Below are 18,838 nucleotides of genomic sequence, written 5' to 3' on the forward strand. Positions count from 1 at the left end.
AGTGGAGAGAGAGAGGGATGCCACAGTCAGCCGCCATCAGGGTTTACTTTGACAGGAGCAAACACAGTCAGCATGTATGGTTTTATTCCACATATTCAGATTCTAAAAGATTGTTTAGGGGAAAACGTCTTTGAGCATAATTTTCAATGTCAGGGACATTTACAGAGTCTTCAGTTCACTGGAGGGAGGTTTAACACAGACCGTGATCCAGCTACTGGTCAGATTCAAATCAGAGGAACAGACAGTGGCACAGTTCTGTGTTCACACAGGATAAAGTGCCACACACTCGGCTTCATCAGGGTGAACTCACGCTGTTTCAGGCTGAAGCCTTCAGAGCTTTGAATCTGTCCGTCGCTCTGTGAGTGCTGAGCAGAGTCAGTCCCATCGAGTCCACACTCTCCTCCAGACCTTCGGCGCTGTCGATGTCCACGGTGTAGTCGTTAGCCTGAGAGTCGCACACACAAACAGAAGACTCATCTATAGCCACCAATCACAGCATCTGTTCCAGCTGCAGAGAGCTGTGTAACTCAGACCCCAGATAAAGGAAAATATTATGATATTACTAAAATATTCTCTGAGTTTTCAGTGGAGACACAGTTTTAAGTGTTTTTGTATTGGACTCTGGTAAAAACCAGTGATTTCTGATCAGCGTGTGAAGGATTTACCAGCTGCAGTGAGGCCAGCAGATATTTGCAGGCTTCAAAGTTGTCCAGACCGTGAACGATGGACGAGAAAGATCTGCGGTGACCGACGGCGTTCAGCGCTCCGACTATCCGGTCTCCGTAATCGTGGATGTCAAACGCTGGACGTTCCTCCTGAAAAAAAAAAAACCACCACAAACAGGAAGTCACAGGGGGACAGACGTCAGGGTCTGAAACACGTGGAGGACAGTCTGAACTGGTTTCCAGTGCGTTTTACCTGCAGAGTCAGTTCAGGTCGGATCTTGTCCTCCCAGTCTTTAACTCTTCGAGACAGAGCTGTCTCCTGAGTGTAACCCCGACAGTTCACCACCAGCTGCTCCTGAACAGCCATCAGAGAGACATGACTTCACTTTATTCAGACATCACCCAGTTCAGTGATTTCCTCATGAACAATAAAAACCCAGGTTCTAATATTTCTGATATCCAGTGTCTAACTAAGCATCGTGATCAGCCTCCTCCCAGCTCAGTGGAATAGAGTGGACGGGCTCCGACGTCCTGGAAACTCCAAAAATAGGTGAAATACTTGTTTTAATCTTCTTTAGTTTAACAGAGGTTGAGTCTCACAGCTCAGAGTTAACTGTTCCTGTCTGAGCTCTTCTCTCAGACCAGACTCAGGTCTGAGCTGTTACCTCTGCTGTGATACAACAGAAGACACTGTCCACATACATGTGGTGGAACCTGCGTTTACTGGTTGATGTTCATGTACGTACCACACGCAGCTTCACCAGGTCTTCATAACTCAGCTCATCTCTCTGAGCGTCTGCAGACAGAGCAGAAACACACAACAGACACATGATCACCACAGACCAACGCCGTCCTTTGTCGTTTAAAACATTTTTTAATAAATATGAGACTCAGCCTTTAAAATCCACCATGTGTAATTTGTTGTGCAACATGAACACACCTGTCCTGTCTCAGGTGTCTTACCTGGTGATATGAAGTCTGGTCCTCCACCAAACTCAGCAGGAACATCGTCAGGAAACACTTCATGCTCGTTGTCCGAGGTGTCGTCATCTCCACCTTTTAAAGAGGATTTTAAACTTCAAACGAAACAACTGACAGGTCAGGTGTGAAAACAGAAACCGCTCAAGTGCCACAGCCCAAGCAGTGAAAGGGCTTGAAGAGTTAACTGACGTCACTTCCTCTAAGCAGGAGACTGAAGCCCTGAAAGGATTTGATGTGTCAACTGAAGTTCAACCACTGAAAGGAGCTGAAATGACAACAGACGGCATCATGGGAAGTGACGTCCTGAAAGGATTTAATGTCAGCTCAGGCCTAAAGCAGACGTCGGCCTGACGGCAGTGTGCATGTGTGGAGGTATTTTACCCAGCAGGTCGGGGTGTCTGAATCCATCCACAGGCTCCTCCCCCTGCTGCTCTGGCCCCGCCTCTTCCGGCTGCAGGAAGGTCCTCCTCAGATCCTCATCAGAAACCACCAGACCCTGAGAGACACCGCACAACGCGTCATCGACCACAGCTTCAGCGACGCCACGCCACGCGTCAAACAAAAGCTTTCCTTTCATACGTGATAATAAACAGAACCTTTCCGGGTTTTAGACATCGGAAAATAAAATTATAACGGCCATGTTTTGTTTTTTCAATTTTCTGACATTTTATAGACAAAACAGTCAAATAATTATATCAGTTAATAACTGAGAAAATCCATTATAGCACCACAAAACTGGTGAATGAAGACAAACTCCTGTTAAAGGCCTAAAAAGGGCCATAAATCATGGGTACGCTCTCACTGCTTTCCTGTAGATCCTCTTTCGAGTCTTCAGTTTGTCTTTCAGTGTGCTCAAATAAATGTAGTTCAAGTCTGCAGGAGGAAAGGACGCTGCACTTTTATTTCCACAGAAACAAAACACAATAGATATATATACGAATTAAACGAAATGTGATTTTAGTTCAAGCAGTTATCAGATCTTCCTGTGCCACAGGTGAACTTTTAATTCATTATTAATAAGATAATGCTGAGGATAAGTAGCTGCCTGTGGAACAAACCTGTAAACGTGGGTCCGTTCCTTAGCTTGTGCTCAGGAGGATCAACTGCAACAGAAAAATAAGAACAGACAGGTGAGCACACTCCCACCTGCGGTCAGAGAACACACGTCAATCACCTGAAAACCAGACAAAAATCGGTGTTTTTTAAAAACGTTCTCAGGGTGAAGATGGCAGCGCCCGCTCTCCTGCGAGCAGCAGCTGGAGAAGCTGCTGCCATTAAAAGAGACACATGAACACCAGGATTCCAGGTGTTAGTCAGTGTCCGTCTCCGCCCCAGTTACAGGTAAAGCCTCCAGAACAGATAAGACACAGTAAACTCAGTCTGTTCTTACAGGTTCCTCTGAACCAGCTCCGGAAGTCCTGAAGAGAAGAAGCTTGTTTTCTTTTCCTCTTTCCTCCGTCATCCACACCGTCTGGAACCTTGTAGCATTTCCCTGAAGAAGAGAGAAAAACTCTGAGCACTGAGATCGACACGTGGCTCCATAACACACCTGAGTCCCGAGGTTTACCTGATTTGAAGGGTTTGTCCTCCCCGAGGACAGCATACGGGTCATGGAACGTCCACACGTTCACCTGAAACAGAAAAATAAACAAACTGCAGAAACGAAACCAGCACGATCTCATCACATGTTCTCAGTCCTTTTTATAAACCAAATCTAAATTCTATAAAACAAAAGTAATCGTACATCATTATATTAGTTATTATATAATATTCAATGAGAAGAGCTGTAATGTTATGAGAATAAAGCTGTAATCTGGAGAAAACCTCATTTCTCATGACAAAGGTTGATGTGTTTTAGGAATAAAGTCATGGTTTAATGAGAGGAAGCTGTGAATATGCAAATAAAGTTGTAATGTGAATTATAAATCAAGAAAATGTTGAAATATCCAGTTGTCATGAAAATGAGGTGATTTTAAGCAAAAGTCGATTTTAGGAGAAAAGGCTTTGATGTCATGAGAATAAAATGTTTGGAATAAATAAAGAATTTCTCAGGTGAGGTAACGGACAGCGGGCGGCGTCTCCTCCTCTCTCCTCTGTCTGTCGGTCTCGACCTGTCGTCTCTCTCGAATCATCCTCCCTTCGCTCGGAGCCTGGGAAACAGTTAAAGCCAGAAAATCAGATTTTACAGTGGAAACTAGAAACAAAGTAGAAGCTAATGTAGGCTCTGAATCTCAGAACTGAGACCTGGTGTCTGTCCACACATTCCTCTGGAGCCCGGTCCAGCTCCATGTTGTTGTCGTCTAAAGGGAGGAAGCTCTCCGCAGCATCGGCTCCACCATCGTCAGCATCAGCTCCGCCCACTGCAGCATCACCTGCGGTGACAGCCACCGCACCTGGACGGAGGGGAACGATTTTAAAAAGCAACAAACAAAATAAAAAAACAGAGGTGAGCAAGCAGCCAGCACGTAAAGGTAAGTTTGAAATAAATTTCAGATAAATTCAAAGTAAGAAATATAAAAACTTTCATTGGTAAATTTCAGCTTGAAAGAAGCTGCTCTCTGTAACAGCAGTGTCCAATCAGAGAGGACTTTGTGTAGACATCTCCTTCAGTCTCTCCAGTTAAACTTTGGTTCATATGAGATTTAATCAACATTTAGATAAATGTAATTATCAGATCAGACTCAGTAACTGTAGAGATGTTCAGTGTTAACGGTCCTGGATCAGGACGTCCCTAATCAAAGTTCTAGATCAAGGAAATAAAGAATTAATTTGTAGTGGTCAAACCTCTGAAATGTACCTGTCTGCTGCTGCTGCTGCAGAGAGTCTGCAGGACGCTGGTCAGTGTCCAGCAGGAACCTGGACCCTGATCTGAGTGTGAGGACAATCAGATCCTCGCCTCCGGGGATGAACAGGTTCATCCTGAAGTCCTTCTGACTGCACAGGACCTCGCCTTTCAGACTGACACACACACACACACACACACACAGGTAAACACTGCTGAATACTACTTAATGCAGGCTGTGCAGCGAAGGCACGTCAGCTGCAGCAGCATGTCCTCCATCTGTGTTCAGGGACAGTACTGAGCAGCACTAAGTGCCCGACACACTGTAGTTAGGTGCATAAAACGGAACAGACCAGAGGCTTAAAAATCCACCTGAACAACACATGAAAGACGCAGCTGAAGACACGTGTGATGTTGTCCCTTTATTTCAGAGCATGACAGCGTTTGTAGAGACTGACCTGATGAGAGGGAGTCTGTGCTTCTCGTGAGTTTCAGGAGGAATCAGAGAGTCGGGAGGAAGAGGAGCCACGTCCACAGTCTGAGAGCACAGAAATCCCAGTTACAGATCACATTAAACTACAGACACACTGTGGACACACTGTGTGTGCATCAGATGAACTGACCGTGCTGGACTCAGCTTTCTGTGTACTGTCTGAGACGTCAATGTCCAAATGAGTGAACTACAAAAGACAAAGAAGAGACTGTTAGACTTTGTGTCTGATGCTGTCAGTGATTTCCTGTGTTACCCAGAATGCCTTGTGACAGCCAACAGAGCAGAGGTGTGAAGGTGCTGCTTCAGGCAACATGACAGCATGAACACATCACATATTCACACATCAGTGGTTCTTCTTCGTGTTCACATTAAACTTCTTTATTTCAGTTATAAAAAGTGCAATAAGCATTTTACTGAGGTTTATATAGTCAGTTTTTATACCATGTCTGTGCATTATATGTTTATACAGTTAATGATAAGCCTCTGAGCCACAGAAGTTTCCTTCATGTTAAATAACGTTTGATCAAACATGATCTCGGTCTCCTCGTCGCGTTTCTGTTTCTTACCACAGCCTCATCGTCAGCGTTGTGGTCGCTCGCTGCTGCGTCTGCACCGTCCTCCTGAGGCTCGGCCGCCTGTTTGTTACGTCTGCCGGGTGAACAACCACAGAAACACAACTTTTCTGTCAGAAATACAATCTTTAATTAAGAGGAAGTGTTTGTGACTTCACTGTAAAGCAGCACAGGTTCTTGTGGTGAGGACAGACTCTTACTTCTTGTTTCTGTCGTTGATGTACTCCAGAGTTTGGTAAACGAGACTGTGCAGCAGCTCCACCTGAAACAGTCGGACAGTTACGCTTGAGCTTCTGATGAATGAGATAAACCCACTGTCACATGACACTGATGTTTTGTTGTCCTGTGTTTGTACCTTCTTGCTGTAGATGCAGGCTGAGCCCTGGATCAGCAGAGCTGCTTCTGCAAAGTTCAGTCTAGTTTTTCCTCCATCGAACGTGATGCACATCTCATCCAACTACAAGAACAGAAGAAAGACAGAAGAGACGGAGAAATGGGTCACGTTTGTTTACTGTCGTAAAACTGTTTGTAATCCAAAGTTGCAGAGCTGCAGCTAACAACTATTTTCATTATCAGTTACCCTGCAGATTGTTTTCTGCCTGTTGTAACTTTCCACAAAGTCAAAGTGAGTCTTCAAATGTTCACTTTACTGATACCTGCTCACATGTGAAAAGCTGAAACCAGCACTTTGTTTGACTTTAAAAATAATTGCTGATTCATTTTCTGTTGATCAACTAATTGATTACTTTACAAATCGATGCAGCTCTACAAAGACACATTCATTCTTAGTGGATTTGGATATTGTACTGGATTGAGTCACAAAGCAACCCTAACCTAACCCTGGGTTTGTTTTATCCCAACACGTCTAAGTTCATTTCTGCAAACCCCTTTCAACAGTTTAAAATAAGTTGAAAAAAGTCCCTGTTCATTGTTAGTCTTTGTAAATGTTAGAGGCTGAGAGAAAACAGCAGGTTACCTCTTCTAAATAGTCGTTTAACTCTGAAGCCACATCGATCTCCCAGTTCTTGGTGAGTTCTCGAATCGGCTGCAGCAGGTGAGCGAACCTGCTCTCTGTGGACTCCATGAGCTCTTCACTGTGAATCAGCAACACAACAGTATGAAACACTTCATTACAAGTTAAAGTTCAGGAAATACAGAAGAATTATCAGCAACGTAAAAGTACCAAACGTAAAAGTACTCATTATGTATGCATGTATGCAGAACTGCCACTGCCACTTTGCTGCAGTTCATCCCGGCAGCTCTGCCATAACATTTATCTTCACAAAGTTTAGAAAGTTCAGTTTTTGTACTTGTTGTCAGAAATGTGTAAATCCAGGTTCACCACCGAGCTCAGAGGTAAAGGTGACTGAAGTGACTCTGCTAGCAGACTTCGCTGTGCACGGATTTAGCTTTACAACAATTACAGAAGATTATGGAACAAATGAAACGCTTGATGTTTTGAATCATAGGCCGAACACAACACAGCATCCTGTTAATTCGTTAAATATCTGAACTAGCCTTCTGTCTCATGGAAGAAAGCGTAAAACTTAACTCGGTTGAACGTCTTCATACAGACTGTGCGACTGCCAGGCCTGCAGTACGAAGTAAATGCAAGTATTACATCTCCCGGCTCTTAATAAACCAGTTGGTAATCATATTTATCTGACGTTAACGATCAGTTTTAAAGTTCTTTTACGGTAAAGGACAGTAAAAAAACTACTTACCCTCACAGACCGAGCCGGTGACCAGTAGCAACCCCGCTAAATGTTGTGTAGCAGTTAGCAAACACTCAAACAACCCGCGCTGTGCTCTTCTTCTGTGCTCAGGTCTGTGCTGGTCAAAGTTCGGGGTGCTGCCCCCTGCCGGCCGCATGCTGTAGCACTGCGCGCTGCCCGGTAGATGACGGGACTGCGCTTTGGGCCGCGCAAAAATAAAGGACTGTGGTGGGTTTTCAGAAGAAGTTAAGTACTTAAGTAAAAGTACCAATACAGGGAAGTAAAAATACTCTATTACAAGTCCTGCATGAAGAATTGTACATGTGAAGTAAAAGTACAGAAATATTAGGAGCAAAAAGTTAAAATACCAGAGGTAGTGGTTTGGTCTGACTGATATTTCATTACATATGACGTGATTTGATGGTTAATACTGAAGCATCAGTGTCAGCAGCATGTCACTGCTGTAGCTGCTGCACGTGGAGCTGGTCTGAACTACTTTACATACAATACATGCAGAGATATGACAGGAAGGTTATTGCTGCTGAGTCCGGTCTCTGTCAGCGGACAGTGGTTTATACACTCCTGTTGTTTCCTGATGTAACGTCATGATGCTGTGAGATGGGATTCGCTTCAGGACACTGAGTGCAGCTAAGTTACTGCTGTGGTTTTCTATCATAAACACACTGTGTTCACTGCTTTAGCAAGAAACAGATCCTCTGATCCTGATGCTGATCCTGATGCTGATGCTGATCCTGATGCTGATCCAGATGCTGATCCTGAAGTCTTCAGCTGCTGTTTTTATGATCCGAGCACAACACAAAGAAGGTGCTGTGTGTGTGTGTGTGTGTGTGTGTGTGTGTGTGTGTGTGTGTGTGTGTGTGTGTGTGTGTGTGTGTGTGTGTGTGTGTGTGTGTGTGTCGGTCCACCTTAAATCGCGGCTCTCTGCACCACGTGACCGTATTCCTGGAAAGTTCCTGGAAATGCCTCTTTTGTGTTTATGGTGATATCTGTTATTAGGCTGCTCGGTGGACGCGGCTGTCCCCAGCACGGAGACGGACGGACGGACCCGTGTTCAGGACACGCGCGGTGCTTTTCTGGCTCCGCGGGAAACGCGAGGAAATCGGTGACTGGTCGTTTGGCGCCCAGACAGCAGCGGCTCGGACCGGCAGGTTGACGGTTGGATCTCCGTGTGTCTGACCCGCCATTAGCGAGCGACAGGACGCCCACCCCCCTCAGAGGAACGGCTCTGCGGATTCACACCGTGAATGTTCCCGCCGACATGTCGGGCTGCTGCTGGACGCGGAGGATAAACGGGCGCAGCTGCTTCTGAGCCAGCGGTTTCGGTTTGGCTAGCAGCTAGCCCTGCCACCGAGCCAGGTACGCGCCGTGCTGTTTCATTACGTGATATTAGGTGTTTTGTTACACAGGCATCGGACAGGTGAGGTGGTGGTGAGAAACATTAGGGCCGAGATGAAACACCTCTGCTCGCGCCTGGTGTTCAGTTCGCCCGTCTTCGTCCGCGGAATGCAGGAAAGCCACCTCTCACCAAATTCTATTCAAATGTGTGTACATTTTAAAAGTGTCCGTGGCGTCTGACGCGTAAACCTGCTTGAAAATAAAATATATTTTTCCTTGTATTTTTTTTACACTGTTCTTCAATTCCGCTCATACGAATTAATTTACTGAGACGTATTTGTTTTTAAATAGACAAATTTGTTGTTAGATAATGTTCCTCTTTAGGCCTAATTCCGTCCAAAATTGTACATTAATTTGACGCAGAGCTGCTAGAAAATAATAAATAATTATATAAAAATAAATTATATAAAATAAAATAAAATACAGCTGCTGTACGGCCCAGTGTTCCTCAGTTTAAAAACCAAACCAACATATCAAACAGCATTTACTAAGATTAATACAACAGATATGCGTCTCAGATGGACAGTGACTGAAATCAGCGGTTCAGTAAAATTAGGTGGTTTGTTGCACAGCTGAGGCACAGGTGAGGCGGTGATGAGAAACCGTGCAGATCACCTGTGCTCTCGCCTGGTGTTCAGAGAACGAACAGTCACCTTTCACCAAATTCTATTCAGAATTCTGCCAGTTTACTTCTCCTCCGCGGCCTCTGGAGTGGAAACCTGCGTGAAAATGAACTCATTTTTTCCTGTTTCTTTATCGTTCACTCTTCACTTCCACGCACAAGAGTAAACTTACCAAGCAGTGTTTTAAGGTGGATAGACAAAATACCACCTTAGGCCAAATTCCGTTCAAAATTCTATAAATTTTACATCTGCTCAGCTGTCTGTCGGTGTGCAAACCTGCCACTTTGAAATTCTGCACACAGGAAGCAACACACCCAGCATTTTTTAGGATAGATAGATAGATTCTGCCATAAAATGGAGTAACCTTTCACTTTAAACCAAATTCCACACAAAATTCTGGAAATTTAACGATGCCTCATTTGTTGCCTGGTGAACAAACGTCCTGGAAAATATTTTTTTCTGTTCTTTACAGTCCTCCTTCTCTTTGACACTCACACAGGTTCCACATTTTGAAACAGGAACTGATTGTACAATAAATCCTCACAGGTGGGGGTGTGTTATGTAATGGGGGCTGTGAGATAACAATAGATACAGAGGATATGAAAACAACAGCACAATACAATAACAATACATTTACTTTTTGTAGTTAGACAGTTATAACAGAGCTTGTGTCTGTTCCCCTGGCTCACAGCAACTTAAAAATGACGATGACGTGATTATAATAGTGTTTATGTGCAGTATGATCCAGCTGCTGTCCTGAACCCGTTGGACAGTTGATGGGTTTGTTTTGTTTCCAGGACAGTGTGAACCGGTGCAGACGAGCAGCGTCTTCCTCCCCTCCCGTCTGACTGCTGCAGACCTCGTCCATGTCTGAGCTGTGGGCCTAAAACTAGGCTGAAGGTTGGATCTGTCCAATGACCTGCCAGTCCTCCGAGTCCACAGAAACCATCGAGAGAGACAGACGAGCCAACAACAACTCCAGGGCTGTGGAATCGGACGAGAGCCGCATCGCCTTAGCCATGAAAGACCTGAAGAACACAGGTGGGAAAGAAAAACTCAGCTGTTAACTTCACGTAGCCGTGTCTGTCTGTGACGTGTCCTTCAGTAACCGCTGTGTTTCTGATGTCTCCTGTCTCCGTGCCGTCAGGCTGGTACTGGGGCAGTCTGACCGCTAACGAAGCCAAAGAAATCCTTCAGGACGCGTCGGAGGGCACCTTCCTGGTCCGGGACAGCTCTCAGAGGGATTATCTGTTCACCATCTCCGCCATGACGTCGGCGGGTCCCACCAACCTGCGAATCGAGTATAAACATGGGAAGTTCAAGCTGGACTCAGTGGTCCTGGTGAAACCCAAGCTGAAGCAGTTTGACAGCGTGGTCCACCTGGTGGAGCACTACGTCCAGCTGTCCAGGACCAGCGACAAGGCAGCGTCGAACTCTCAGCCCTCAGCAGCACTGCCCAACGGCACGGTGCAGCTGCTGCTCACCAAACCCGTGTACACCGCTACGCCGTCGCTGCAGCACCTGTGTCGCATCACCATCAACAAGACGACGCGGCAGGTCCAGGATCTGCCGCTACCCAACAGACTGAAGGACTACCTGACGGACTACGCCTACAACGTGTAGACACGGAGCGGGACTGCAGCTCACTGTGGAGTAATACCAGTGCAATGCATCAGCTGTGTGCAACAACCATCTGACTACTGACCAGTCCCATCATCTGCTCCTGCAGGAACCCGCAGGTCGAAGGGACACGCAATAACCAGCGGTGAGTCTTCATCGCCACAGGCTGAGATCTGGGGTCGGTGTCTGAGCCCGGGGAAGAACCACGGCAGGATCTCTGGAGGAGCAGAGTCCGATTCCTCATCGCAGCAAAATCACTTTAGAAAGTAACGTCCCTGACACGCTGCTGCACACACACCTGTGACACACACGCCGCCGCAGTGTGTAGATCTGTATGATGGAGCCGTCATCTCTGCCCTGTGGTACTGAACCCAGAGAAACTTCCAGAGAAACTCCAACACAGAGCAGAGTGAAAAATGACCTGATGACAATAAAACATTTGTTTTAATTTGTTTGAATAAAATAAGAAATCGTTTCAGTTTCCCACAGACAAAGGTGACGTCTTCAAACGTGCAGAAACCCAGAGATTCAGCTTCCTGAGGAACTGAAAATGAAAAGTGAGAGAAACAATCGAATCATCAGTGAATCGAATTGATCAGTTTCTCATTAAAGACAAAGGAAACTACAAACCTGAACAACAAAGACACACTGATTAAAAATGAACAGAAACTAAACTTAACCCATAGAGAAGAATATTTCTGAAGCCTGGTTTTTTTCTTTAGACACAGGAATCGCAGCCATCTGATTGGCTGATTGACAACCTGTGACCATGAAAAGTTCATCTCCGGCCAAACGAATCGAGGTTTCCTGATCGATGTGCAGCGTAGCAAACAAACAGACGTCCTCTGAACAAACGTCAGACTTGCAGCTTTAAAAAGTCTGCGTTTGACTCTGTGGTCCCGGGTTCGACTTTGTACCTGCTGGATGTAGTACTCCACAACGCTCGGCCAATCAAATCACAGGAAAACACAGCACCTGTTAGTACTGCTCTGTGGTACTACGAGCTTCCCGTTCACAGGTTCAGAGAAATCGATTCTTTTGTCCAGTTTTCATTTGTTTCCAACACAGTTCACAAAACAGTGAACAAATGTTAAAAATCGTTTGTTTTTAGGATTCCCTCTGATCTGCTGCCCACGGGTGCAGCAGACTGTGGAAACCAGTTACTTAATGTAACTACAGTTCCATGAACTCCTGTGGTGGATTCAGTGTCATTTGTTCAAACTATACTTTAGTTTTTTTCACTTCAGACAAAGATGAACGTCTCCTCAGAATTCAGTCGCCTCCCTCAGTTTATTTCTCTGACTCGAGGTCCAGGTCATCCTCCATGTTGGATCAGTTTTCAGGTGGACGGGGCAGTAGAAGGTGATTTGGTCATTTAACAGTGGGTCTCTCAGGTAAATGGGACTTTGTTATTGCACATGTTTGCCCACAGTTTTGATGCTTTACTGTTGCATCTGACACTGTGTCGACTCTACATGCTGTTTCTGTTAATATCTCTTTTTTTAATGCTCTTCTTTTGTTTTTATTTTTATATGGAGGGCTAATCATTGAGGGGAAGTTTTCTCTTCCATTATTTTCTCCTTCAGCTACAATTTCACGGTGATAAAGTGGGTGAACACCAGCCTCCTGTTCTGGTCTGCATGCTAAATGAATAAATCTTTATTACTGAACATAAAACACAATGAGTAGGACAATAACTCTGCAGATCTGTGTACATATCACAGCTCTGGGCCTGTTTGATTTTTTATAAATATTTATTGATTGTGTCTCACTGTGTTTTCTGGTACATTTTTGTAAAGAAGCTGCACAGACTCTGAAAGCATGCGTCGCTGCTGCTGTCAGCGGTCAGTAAACTGTGCAGCAGCTCTGCCTCTGTAATGTTGATCAGCTCCAACCATGAGATAAATAAATTTTTTATATGGTGCTTCATCGTGTGTGTGTGTTTTCTTTAAATTCTCTGGTCACTCAGTATTTCACCCTGTTTTTTAATGTCACATTTCAATTTTATATTTTAAACTATTCAAATTTATTTTCATGTCATCACTTATATGTAAGTTTTATTTACTGCCCCCATTTCCACCAGGAAAAGGGAAAAACAGGTGAAATCTAAGGAAAAACTAATTAAACCTTAGTCTTAAATTAAACAGGACAATTCAACAGGACTGAACAAATGTACATATAAACACTATAAAATGATATCATCGTTCTTATTGTCAATATTGACATTAGAGTTTTACAGGATCCAGAAATAAAGAAGTCTGACACAACTGACCCACAGTCACTGTTAGTTAATATATAAGTGACACAGAAACATTTCTCAGTTAAAGTTTACCTTCGCCCTCAGTGGGAAACTACTGAAGAACAAAAAGTAAGAAACATAAATAAGCTGTTCTACAGCCCGAGGAGCCTCCAGGAAAACTACATTCATCAAACTGAAAGGAATTTCAGAAAATAGCTCCATGGATAAATCTGTAAGGTTTAGGAACCCATGCTAATAATTAACTATGAACACGCATTCATTTTGGGTCATATTCAGTAAACAAGTGACTGTTTCGTTAATAGAAAATAAATGAAATTATAACAGTCAGTGTGTGTGTGCGGTTTGTCACAGAGTCTGTAGTAACAGTCTGAAGTAGATTTAGTAATGGTCTATTAAATCTACTTCAGTTTTGAATTTAATATTAGTCCCTAATAATTTTCAGAATGAATTTGTCGTAAAATCCGTTGTAGTACACAGTATAAGTGTAAGAAGACCATACAACCAAACTTCATTGAAAAATGTTCTAATTTTAAGATTCTTCATATATGTGTTAGCTGTAATCACCTGTTAGAGCGATAAATATGAACGTTTGGCAATACTGTTAAACTTCTTGTAAGTTCGGTAAATATCTTGTTCACCAAGTACAATTTTATTTATTAAAAAACCTTCATCTGAACTCTGTTTCAAGCTGTTCACTAGCTACCGCTGACCACGGCGGTCGCACCTGACAATGCCTGGAGTGTTAAATGTGTCCCGAATTACGCATCAGTCCTTAATAATTTATCAGATGAATCTGTCATAAAATCCGCTGTCTACTGATCATAGATCAGCAAACTCAGTCTCCCTGAGAAATAATCCAACTGATCGGTGAACTACGAACAGTCACAACATAAGGCGAGAGCTTTTAGAACGACTCTGTTCCTCTGATAAATGATTAATCAATGATAAATGATTTTTTAAAACGACTCTCTGCACCAAACAGCACTTTAACAAAAAAACCCCAATGTGTGGACGCTGTTTGCTAGCTAACATGCTGCAGGAACAGGACGTAGAAGGTTCTAGACGCCGAGCTCGTCTTACCGTTAGCGCCAGGTCTATCAAACGTTGAAGAGTGTCGAATAAAAAATCCATAAATTACAAATTTGGACAATTATTTGATGGATGCACTAAACCAGGATATTTAAAGATTTGGAAAAAATCGCATGGGAAAGTGAGTGGTTAGTGTTAGCCGTACCTTGGTTCCGCTGGCATGTTTCCAGTCGGACATAATAACATTGAGCAAAATGTAGTCGTCGGGGTTAGTAACTAGTTCTCACAATAAACATGGACGGTGGTAGATTATGATCTAACTAGCGTGGTTTACAGAGGGTGTGTCTGCCGTCAGACCCTCACCATGGACCCGGCACACAAAGCAGTGCTGCGGAAACACAGACTGGATCTGTCCGGTGAGCTGCTGGTCAGCGACACCATCGTTCCGTTTCTGTTCCAGGAGGACATCCTGACGGACGCTCAGGTGGACGACATCGAGTCTCAGTCCACGAACAGACTCAAGACTCTGAGACTGCTAGATATCCTCCCGACCCGCGGGCCTCGGGCCTTCCACACCTTCCTGCGGTCCCTGGAGGACTTCAGCTGGGTCAGAGACAGGCTGCTGCTGGAGCTCCAGACTCCACCTGGACCCAGCTCGACAGGTGAGACCAGGGCAGGGAAACTAACCTCTGATCAGTGTCCCAGAGGTCACTCCAGGTAAGGTTGTGAACCTGGTCCAAATTTAAACCACACTTTAAGATTTGTACTCCATCCACACCACAAAAGTCCAGAGCAGGTCTGTCTCCAAAGCCACCACACTAAAACTGGTCAGCCGGGGACTGGACTAACAGAGACAGTTTCAGAGTCCAGAGTTTCCTAAAACCTTTGTCTTACACAGAAAGAAACCTGGAAAGCATCACATCCTGTTTGAGAAGCAGGAAGCAGCAAATGTTCAGCTGCTCAATTAATCGACTAATCGTTAAACACATACTGAGCGTGGACAGATGAGGGGTCGGACCCATGGGGTCCGACCCGCCCGCCCGGTGTTCAATCCGTGAGTGGTAACATTTGACTGAGCCTTTCATAATAAAAGCACGGTTTAGTCACCAAACAAATGACAACAAATTGTCAACAAATGCAGTGAAGAAGAAAACCAGCAGTGTGGTTTGTTGTCAGGTGGAAGAACACGTTTCTTTCTCCTTTGCTGTGAAATCAGTCAAAATAAAATGATCCTGAAGTTTAGTTTGTTTAAGCCGATTAAAGGACTGAAGGTTTGAAGAGCTCAGACCTTCTCCTTCTCTCAGTGTTTTACTGAACATCGTTCACGTGTTTCCATCTCTCACTGAGAGAAGAAGACAAAGGTTTAAAAACAGGGGGACTTTCCTTTAACACTGGCATTGGACAGAGGACGGTTCTGTGATGATACTCAGAACAGATCAGTAATTTTCCTGGAAACGAGACAAACAGTCGCTGCAGCAGAAAAGAACAGAGGCTGATTTGCTTCTGGTAATGAAATGTTTATTGTACTAATCCCAGGGATTAGTATGAGACCACACTGTGATGGTGCAGAAGGTCAAACTCTGAGATCGGGCGGCGTCTGACAGCAGCAGTCGGCTGTTTTGTCTTCTTTTGTCTCTAATGTAGAAAAACGTGAGCTAACGTGACCAACCTGGCAAACAGTCTCTCAAATTCACCACCTGTTACAGGAATGCTGCTCAAATCTGAAATATTTGAGACACTTTGATCAGGTGTATATATTCTCTGTAGGGGAGTGATAACTCCCTGAACAGTTTCCCAACTTCCAGGAAAGTGTGTCAGCGTCTTCAGACAAGACAAATAATCTGTGAACAGAACAGAGAAGGTGCAAGTTCCTGGAAACAAGCTGCTTTGTTTCTGACCACTTCTGTTTGTTTAAGGAAAATACGAGCGTTATGTAACAGCTGCCAGCGATCAGTAACGTGTGACAGTGGAGGAGATTAGCGTGGGCGCAGGTGGAGTTTACACCGTCTCATACACGTTCAGGTGTCTCCAGAGGCCGAGCTGCAGGTTGGACATTCCTCCAAACGCTCAGCGCTCCCATGTGGAGTTATGACATACCTCTGAAGTCCGGACTCTGAGGAGGAGGAGGGGCGCTTGTTTTGCAGCCTTGGCCTCCCCCCTTCTTCCCCTCCCCCTTCCCCCTCCTCCTCAGTCTTTTATTGCCTGCCTCCTGCTTTCCAGGAATCCTGGCAGCAGCAGCAGCAGCAGCAGCAGCAGCAGCAGCAGCAGCCTCAAATTAAAGCTGCAGAGCCGGATGTTTGAGATCACGTTCATCACATGCTCCTGATCCTGATAATCCCCAAAACAACAACACCCTCCTCTGAACGGTGTCAGAGCTTTTCAGGTTTTTTCAGCTTCCAAACTATCAGTAACTGAGCGCTCAGCTCTCTCACTGACAAACTGCCCGTTTTCTGGTTTTAACTCGTCTCTGCACAGTTTACTGTTCACAGGACTCGTCTCTAACAACACGACTTCACGCTTCATTCAGAGTGAAACAAAGAGAAGATGAAGACGCTGCTGAGACGTGCAGGCGTCTGTCGGGCGGGTTTAACCTCGATCAGACTGCGGTGGAGACGTTTCACCCGAGGCCTTTTCTGTACAGGTCAACGTTAACACGCAGCCGACCGTCACAGAGGTCAGCTGTAGACTCTGTTTGTCCGTCCACTGTTACTCAGCAGGTCGCTGAGTTTCAGTCCAGTTAACGTGAACGCCTGACTAAACAAACTCGTCCAGGTTACACACGGTGAGAGACGTTTCCTGTGTCACAGTGACCTAAAGGAAAACAGAATGAGAGCACACGGATTTCAACACGTCCACTGTAGAACAGCTGATAGTATTTTTTTGGGGTTGTTTTTGTTGATGCTTTCGTCCAATGAATGGAGACCAAACAGTACAACCCCCACTGGCCCAGAAATACTGAGAATTAAAGTCAGAGCAGAGAGAGGCGACGTCAGTGCAAATAAAGATCATCATTCAAACCTGGAGACGCTCAGAAAAACAGATCGGTTTTCACTCGCTCACTGGGAAATAAAGTGTCAGAGGTTTGAGGTTAAATTCAGAACGAGATAAAACTCAGGAATTTTTCGATGAAGGTCTGTTTGTGAACGTGTTGAGTCTGACTCAGGTTAAATTTATACAAACACAACTCTGGTGTTTCAATCTGAAATTTGACATAAACGTCACAAAGCTTTGAAATTAAAAGACTTAAGTCAGAATGTTCAGATGGATTTTTCTTCAGTTAAAAATGAATAGTTCAAATTTTGAAGTGAAGATTTTAGGATGAAGATAAATCTGGACTGTGAAATGAAAAGATTCTACAAGATTAAAATCAGAATTTCAAAATAAAGCTCTGATTTTGAGATGAAGGATTCAGAGATTCAGCCGGACTCATCTCTGAGGTGACCCTGATCATTTCTCTGTCCGTCTCTCCACAGACGTCTTCCAGCTTCCCGACTCGGTTCTCCCGAGGGTTCCTTCGGATCGGGAGCTGTCCCGGCTGGCGTCTCGGCTCGGCGCAGAGTGGGAGTCGGTGCTGATGGATCTGGGTTTGTCGGCGGAGGCTTTGTATCGTTGCCGGTCCGATCACCCTCTCAGTACTCGTGAAGCAGCGCTGGCCGGTCTGGTTCTGTGGAGACGATCTGAGGGGAGGAAAGCCACCGTGCAGAGGCTGCTGCAGAGCCTGCAGGCTGCTGACGTCCATCCGTCTGTCCTACAGGACGTCCTGAAGTGATGGAGGACAAACATTGTCTTTTCTACTCACAGCTTTTTACAGGAACGTGCCTTCACTCATCGTTCTGTGGAAAAACAGAAGTTGAGACAAGTTATTGTGGATTTTCCTCATCATGTCTCTCAGTGTCCTCTCAGTGTCCTCTGACGTCCCTGCTCTGGACAACACAACGTATAAACGAGTTTGTTTGATCCACAGGAAATCTGAGACCACAAGGGACCAGAACACGAGAACCTAGTTGAAACCACATGTCTGGAATCAGTCTGACTTCACAGGTCAGGAATCTGAGGTTCACTATGAATTTTGACAGAAAAGACGAACTCGTGAGACGAAGGTTGGGAATCAGCAAAAATTCAAATTTGAGATTAAAAAAATTCTGATTCAAAATCTGGATTTTCTGTGGGTGAGACGGGGGGTGAGAGGGGGTGAGGCTTCATACGCTCACAGGTTTGATTCTACACAAAACCACGAAACCACAGACTGTTCCTTTAAAACAAACCTGTTCTGATCTGTGTGTGTGTCTCTGTGTGTGTCTGTGTGTGTGTGTGTTTGTTTCTGAGCCGATTTTCTCACATTTTCCTGGAATTCAACAGAAATTTCTTTCGAGCAGAGCGATTAGTTTCAGCCAGAGAGACACACACACACACACACACAGTAACAGTAACACACACAGTAACAATGGGGCTGTGAGTGTACTTCATTAAATCCTCAGCAGCCTGCAGATCCTGCTGAGGATCACTTTCTGTTGGTGTCTGAGTTTTAAGGTGGACTGACCAGATTCTGGACCTGCACCACGACTGAACCGTCTCAAACCTGATTCTGTTAAAGTTTGTTCTCATGTTCTGTTTAAAGGTCCAGAGTTTGAGGATGTTTTCAGGAAACTAATTAAACGTCTGAGAGAAAAGTGAGGAATCAA

General features: G+C 44.7%; 3 protein-coding genes and 1 long non-coding RNA gene across 6 annotated transcripts in view; 2 read left to right on the forward strand and 2 right to left on the reverse strand.

The window, feature by feature from the left end:
* Positions 1–67: 67 nt before the first annotated feature.
* Positions 68–8,029, reverse strand: ncaph2 (non-SMC condensin II complex, subunit H2). Its single transcript, XM_041030384.1, has 20 exons — positions 7,218–8,029; positions 6,470–6,587; positions 5,849–5,950; positions 5,694–5,755; positions 5,488–5,569; positions 5,052–5,108; positions 4,887–4,966; positions 4,444–4,604; positions 3,891–4,039; positions 3,713–3,796; positions 3,214–3,277; positions 3,037–3,138; positions 2,705–2,749; positions 2,449–2,519; positions 2,028–2,142; positions 1,629–1,721; positions 1,412–1,461; positions 919–1,020; positions 666–815; positions 68–445 (listed from the first exon to the last, which is right to left on the reverse strand). The coding sequence occupies exons 2-20, from the start codon at positions 6,575–6,577 to the stop codon at positions 317–319; spliced, it is 1,806 nt and encodes a 601-aa protein (XP_040886318.1). The 5' UTR covers positions 6,578–6,587; positions 7,218–8,029; the 3' UTR covers positions 68–316.
* A 156-nt stretch (positions 8,030–8,185) lies between these two features.
* On the forward strand, positions 8,186–12,791 carry socs2 (suppressor of cytokine signaling 2). Its single transcript, XM_041030385.1, has 3 exons — positions 8,186–8,585; positions 10,045–10,288; positions 10,395–12,791. Exons 2-3 carry the CDS (start codon positions 10,162–10,164, stop codon positions 10,868–10,870), a joined length of 603 nt encoding a protein of 200 aa, XP_040886319.1. The 5' UTR covers positions 8,186–8,585; positions 10,045–10,161; the 3' UTR covers positions 10,871–12,791.
* Positions 12,792–14,291: 1,500 nt separating this feature from the next.
* cradd (CASP2 and RIPK1 domain containing adaptor with death domain) lies at positions 14,292–17,925 on the forward strand. The gene is made up of 2 exons (XM_041030386.1): positions 14,292–14,818; positions 17,630–17,925. The coding sequence occupies exons 1-2, from the start codon at positions 14,521–14,523 to the stop codon at positions 17,923–17,925; spliced, it is 594 nt and encodes a 197-aa protein (XP_040886320.1). The 5' UTR covers positions 14,292–14,520.
* Positions 17,856–18,838, reverse strand: part of LOC121176340 — a 16,364-nt gene continuing 15,381 nt past the window's right edge. For all 3 annotated transcript variants that reach the window (XR_005892953.1, XR_005892952.1, XR_005892954.1), the window contains one exon: positions 17,856–17,989. This is a non-coding gene — a long non-coding RNA (uncharacterized LOC121176340). The remainder of the gene's footprint in view (positions 17,990–18,838) is intronic.

This window comes from Toxotes jaculatrix, chromosome 22, assembly GCF_017976425.1.
Source record: "Toxotes jaculatrix isolate fToxJac2 chromosome 22, fToxJac2.pri, whole genome shotgun sequence".
NCBI classification, from domain to species: domain Eukaryota; kingdom Metazoa; phylum Chordata; class Actinopteri; family Toxotidae; genus Toxotes; species Toxotes jaculatrix.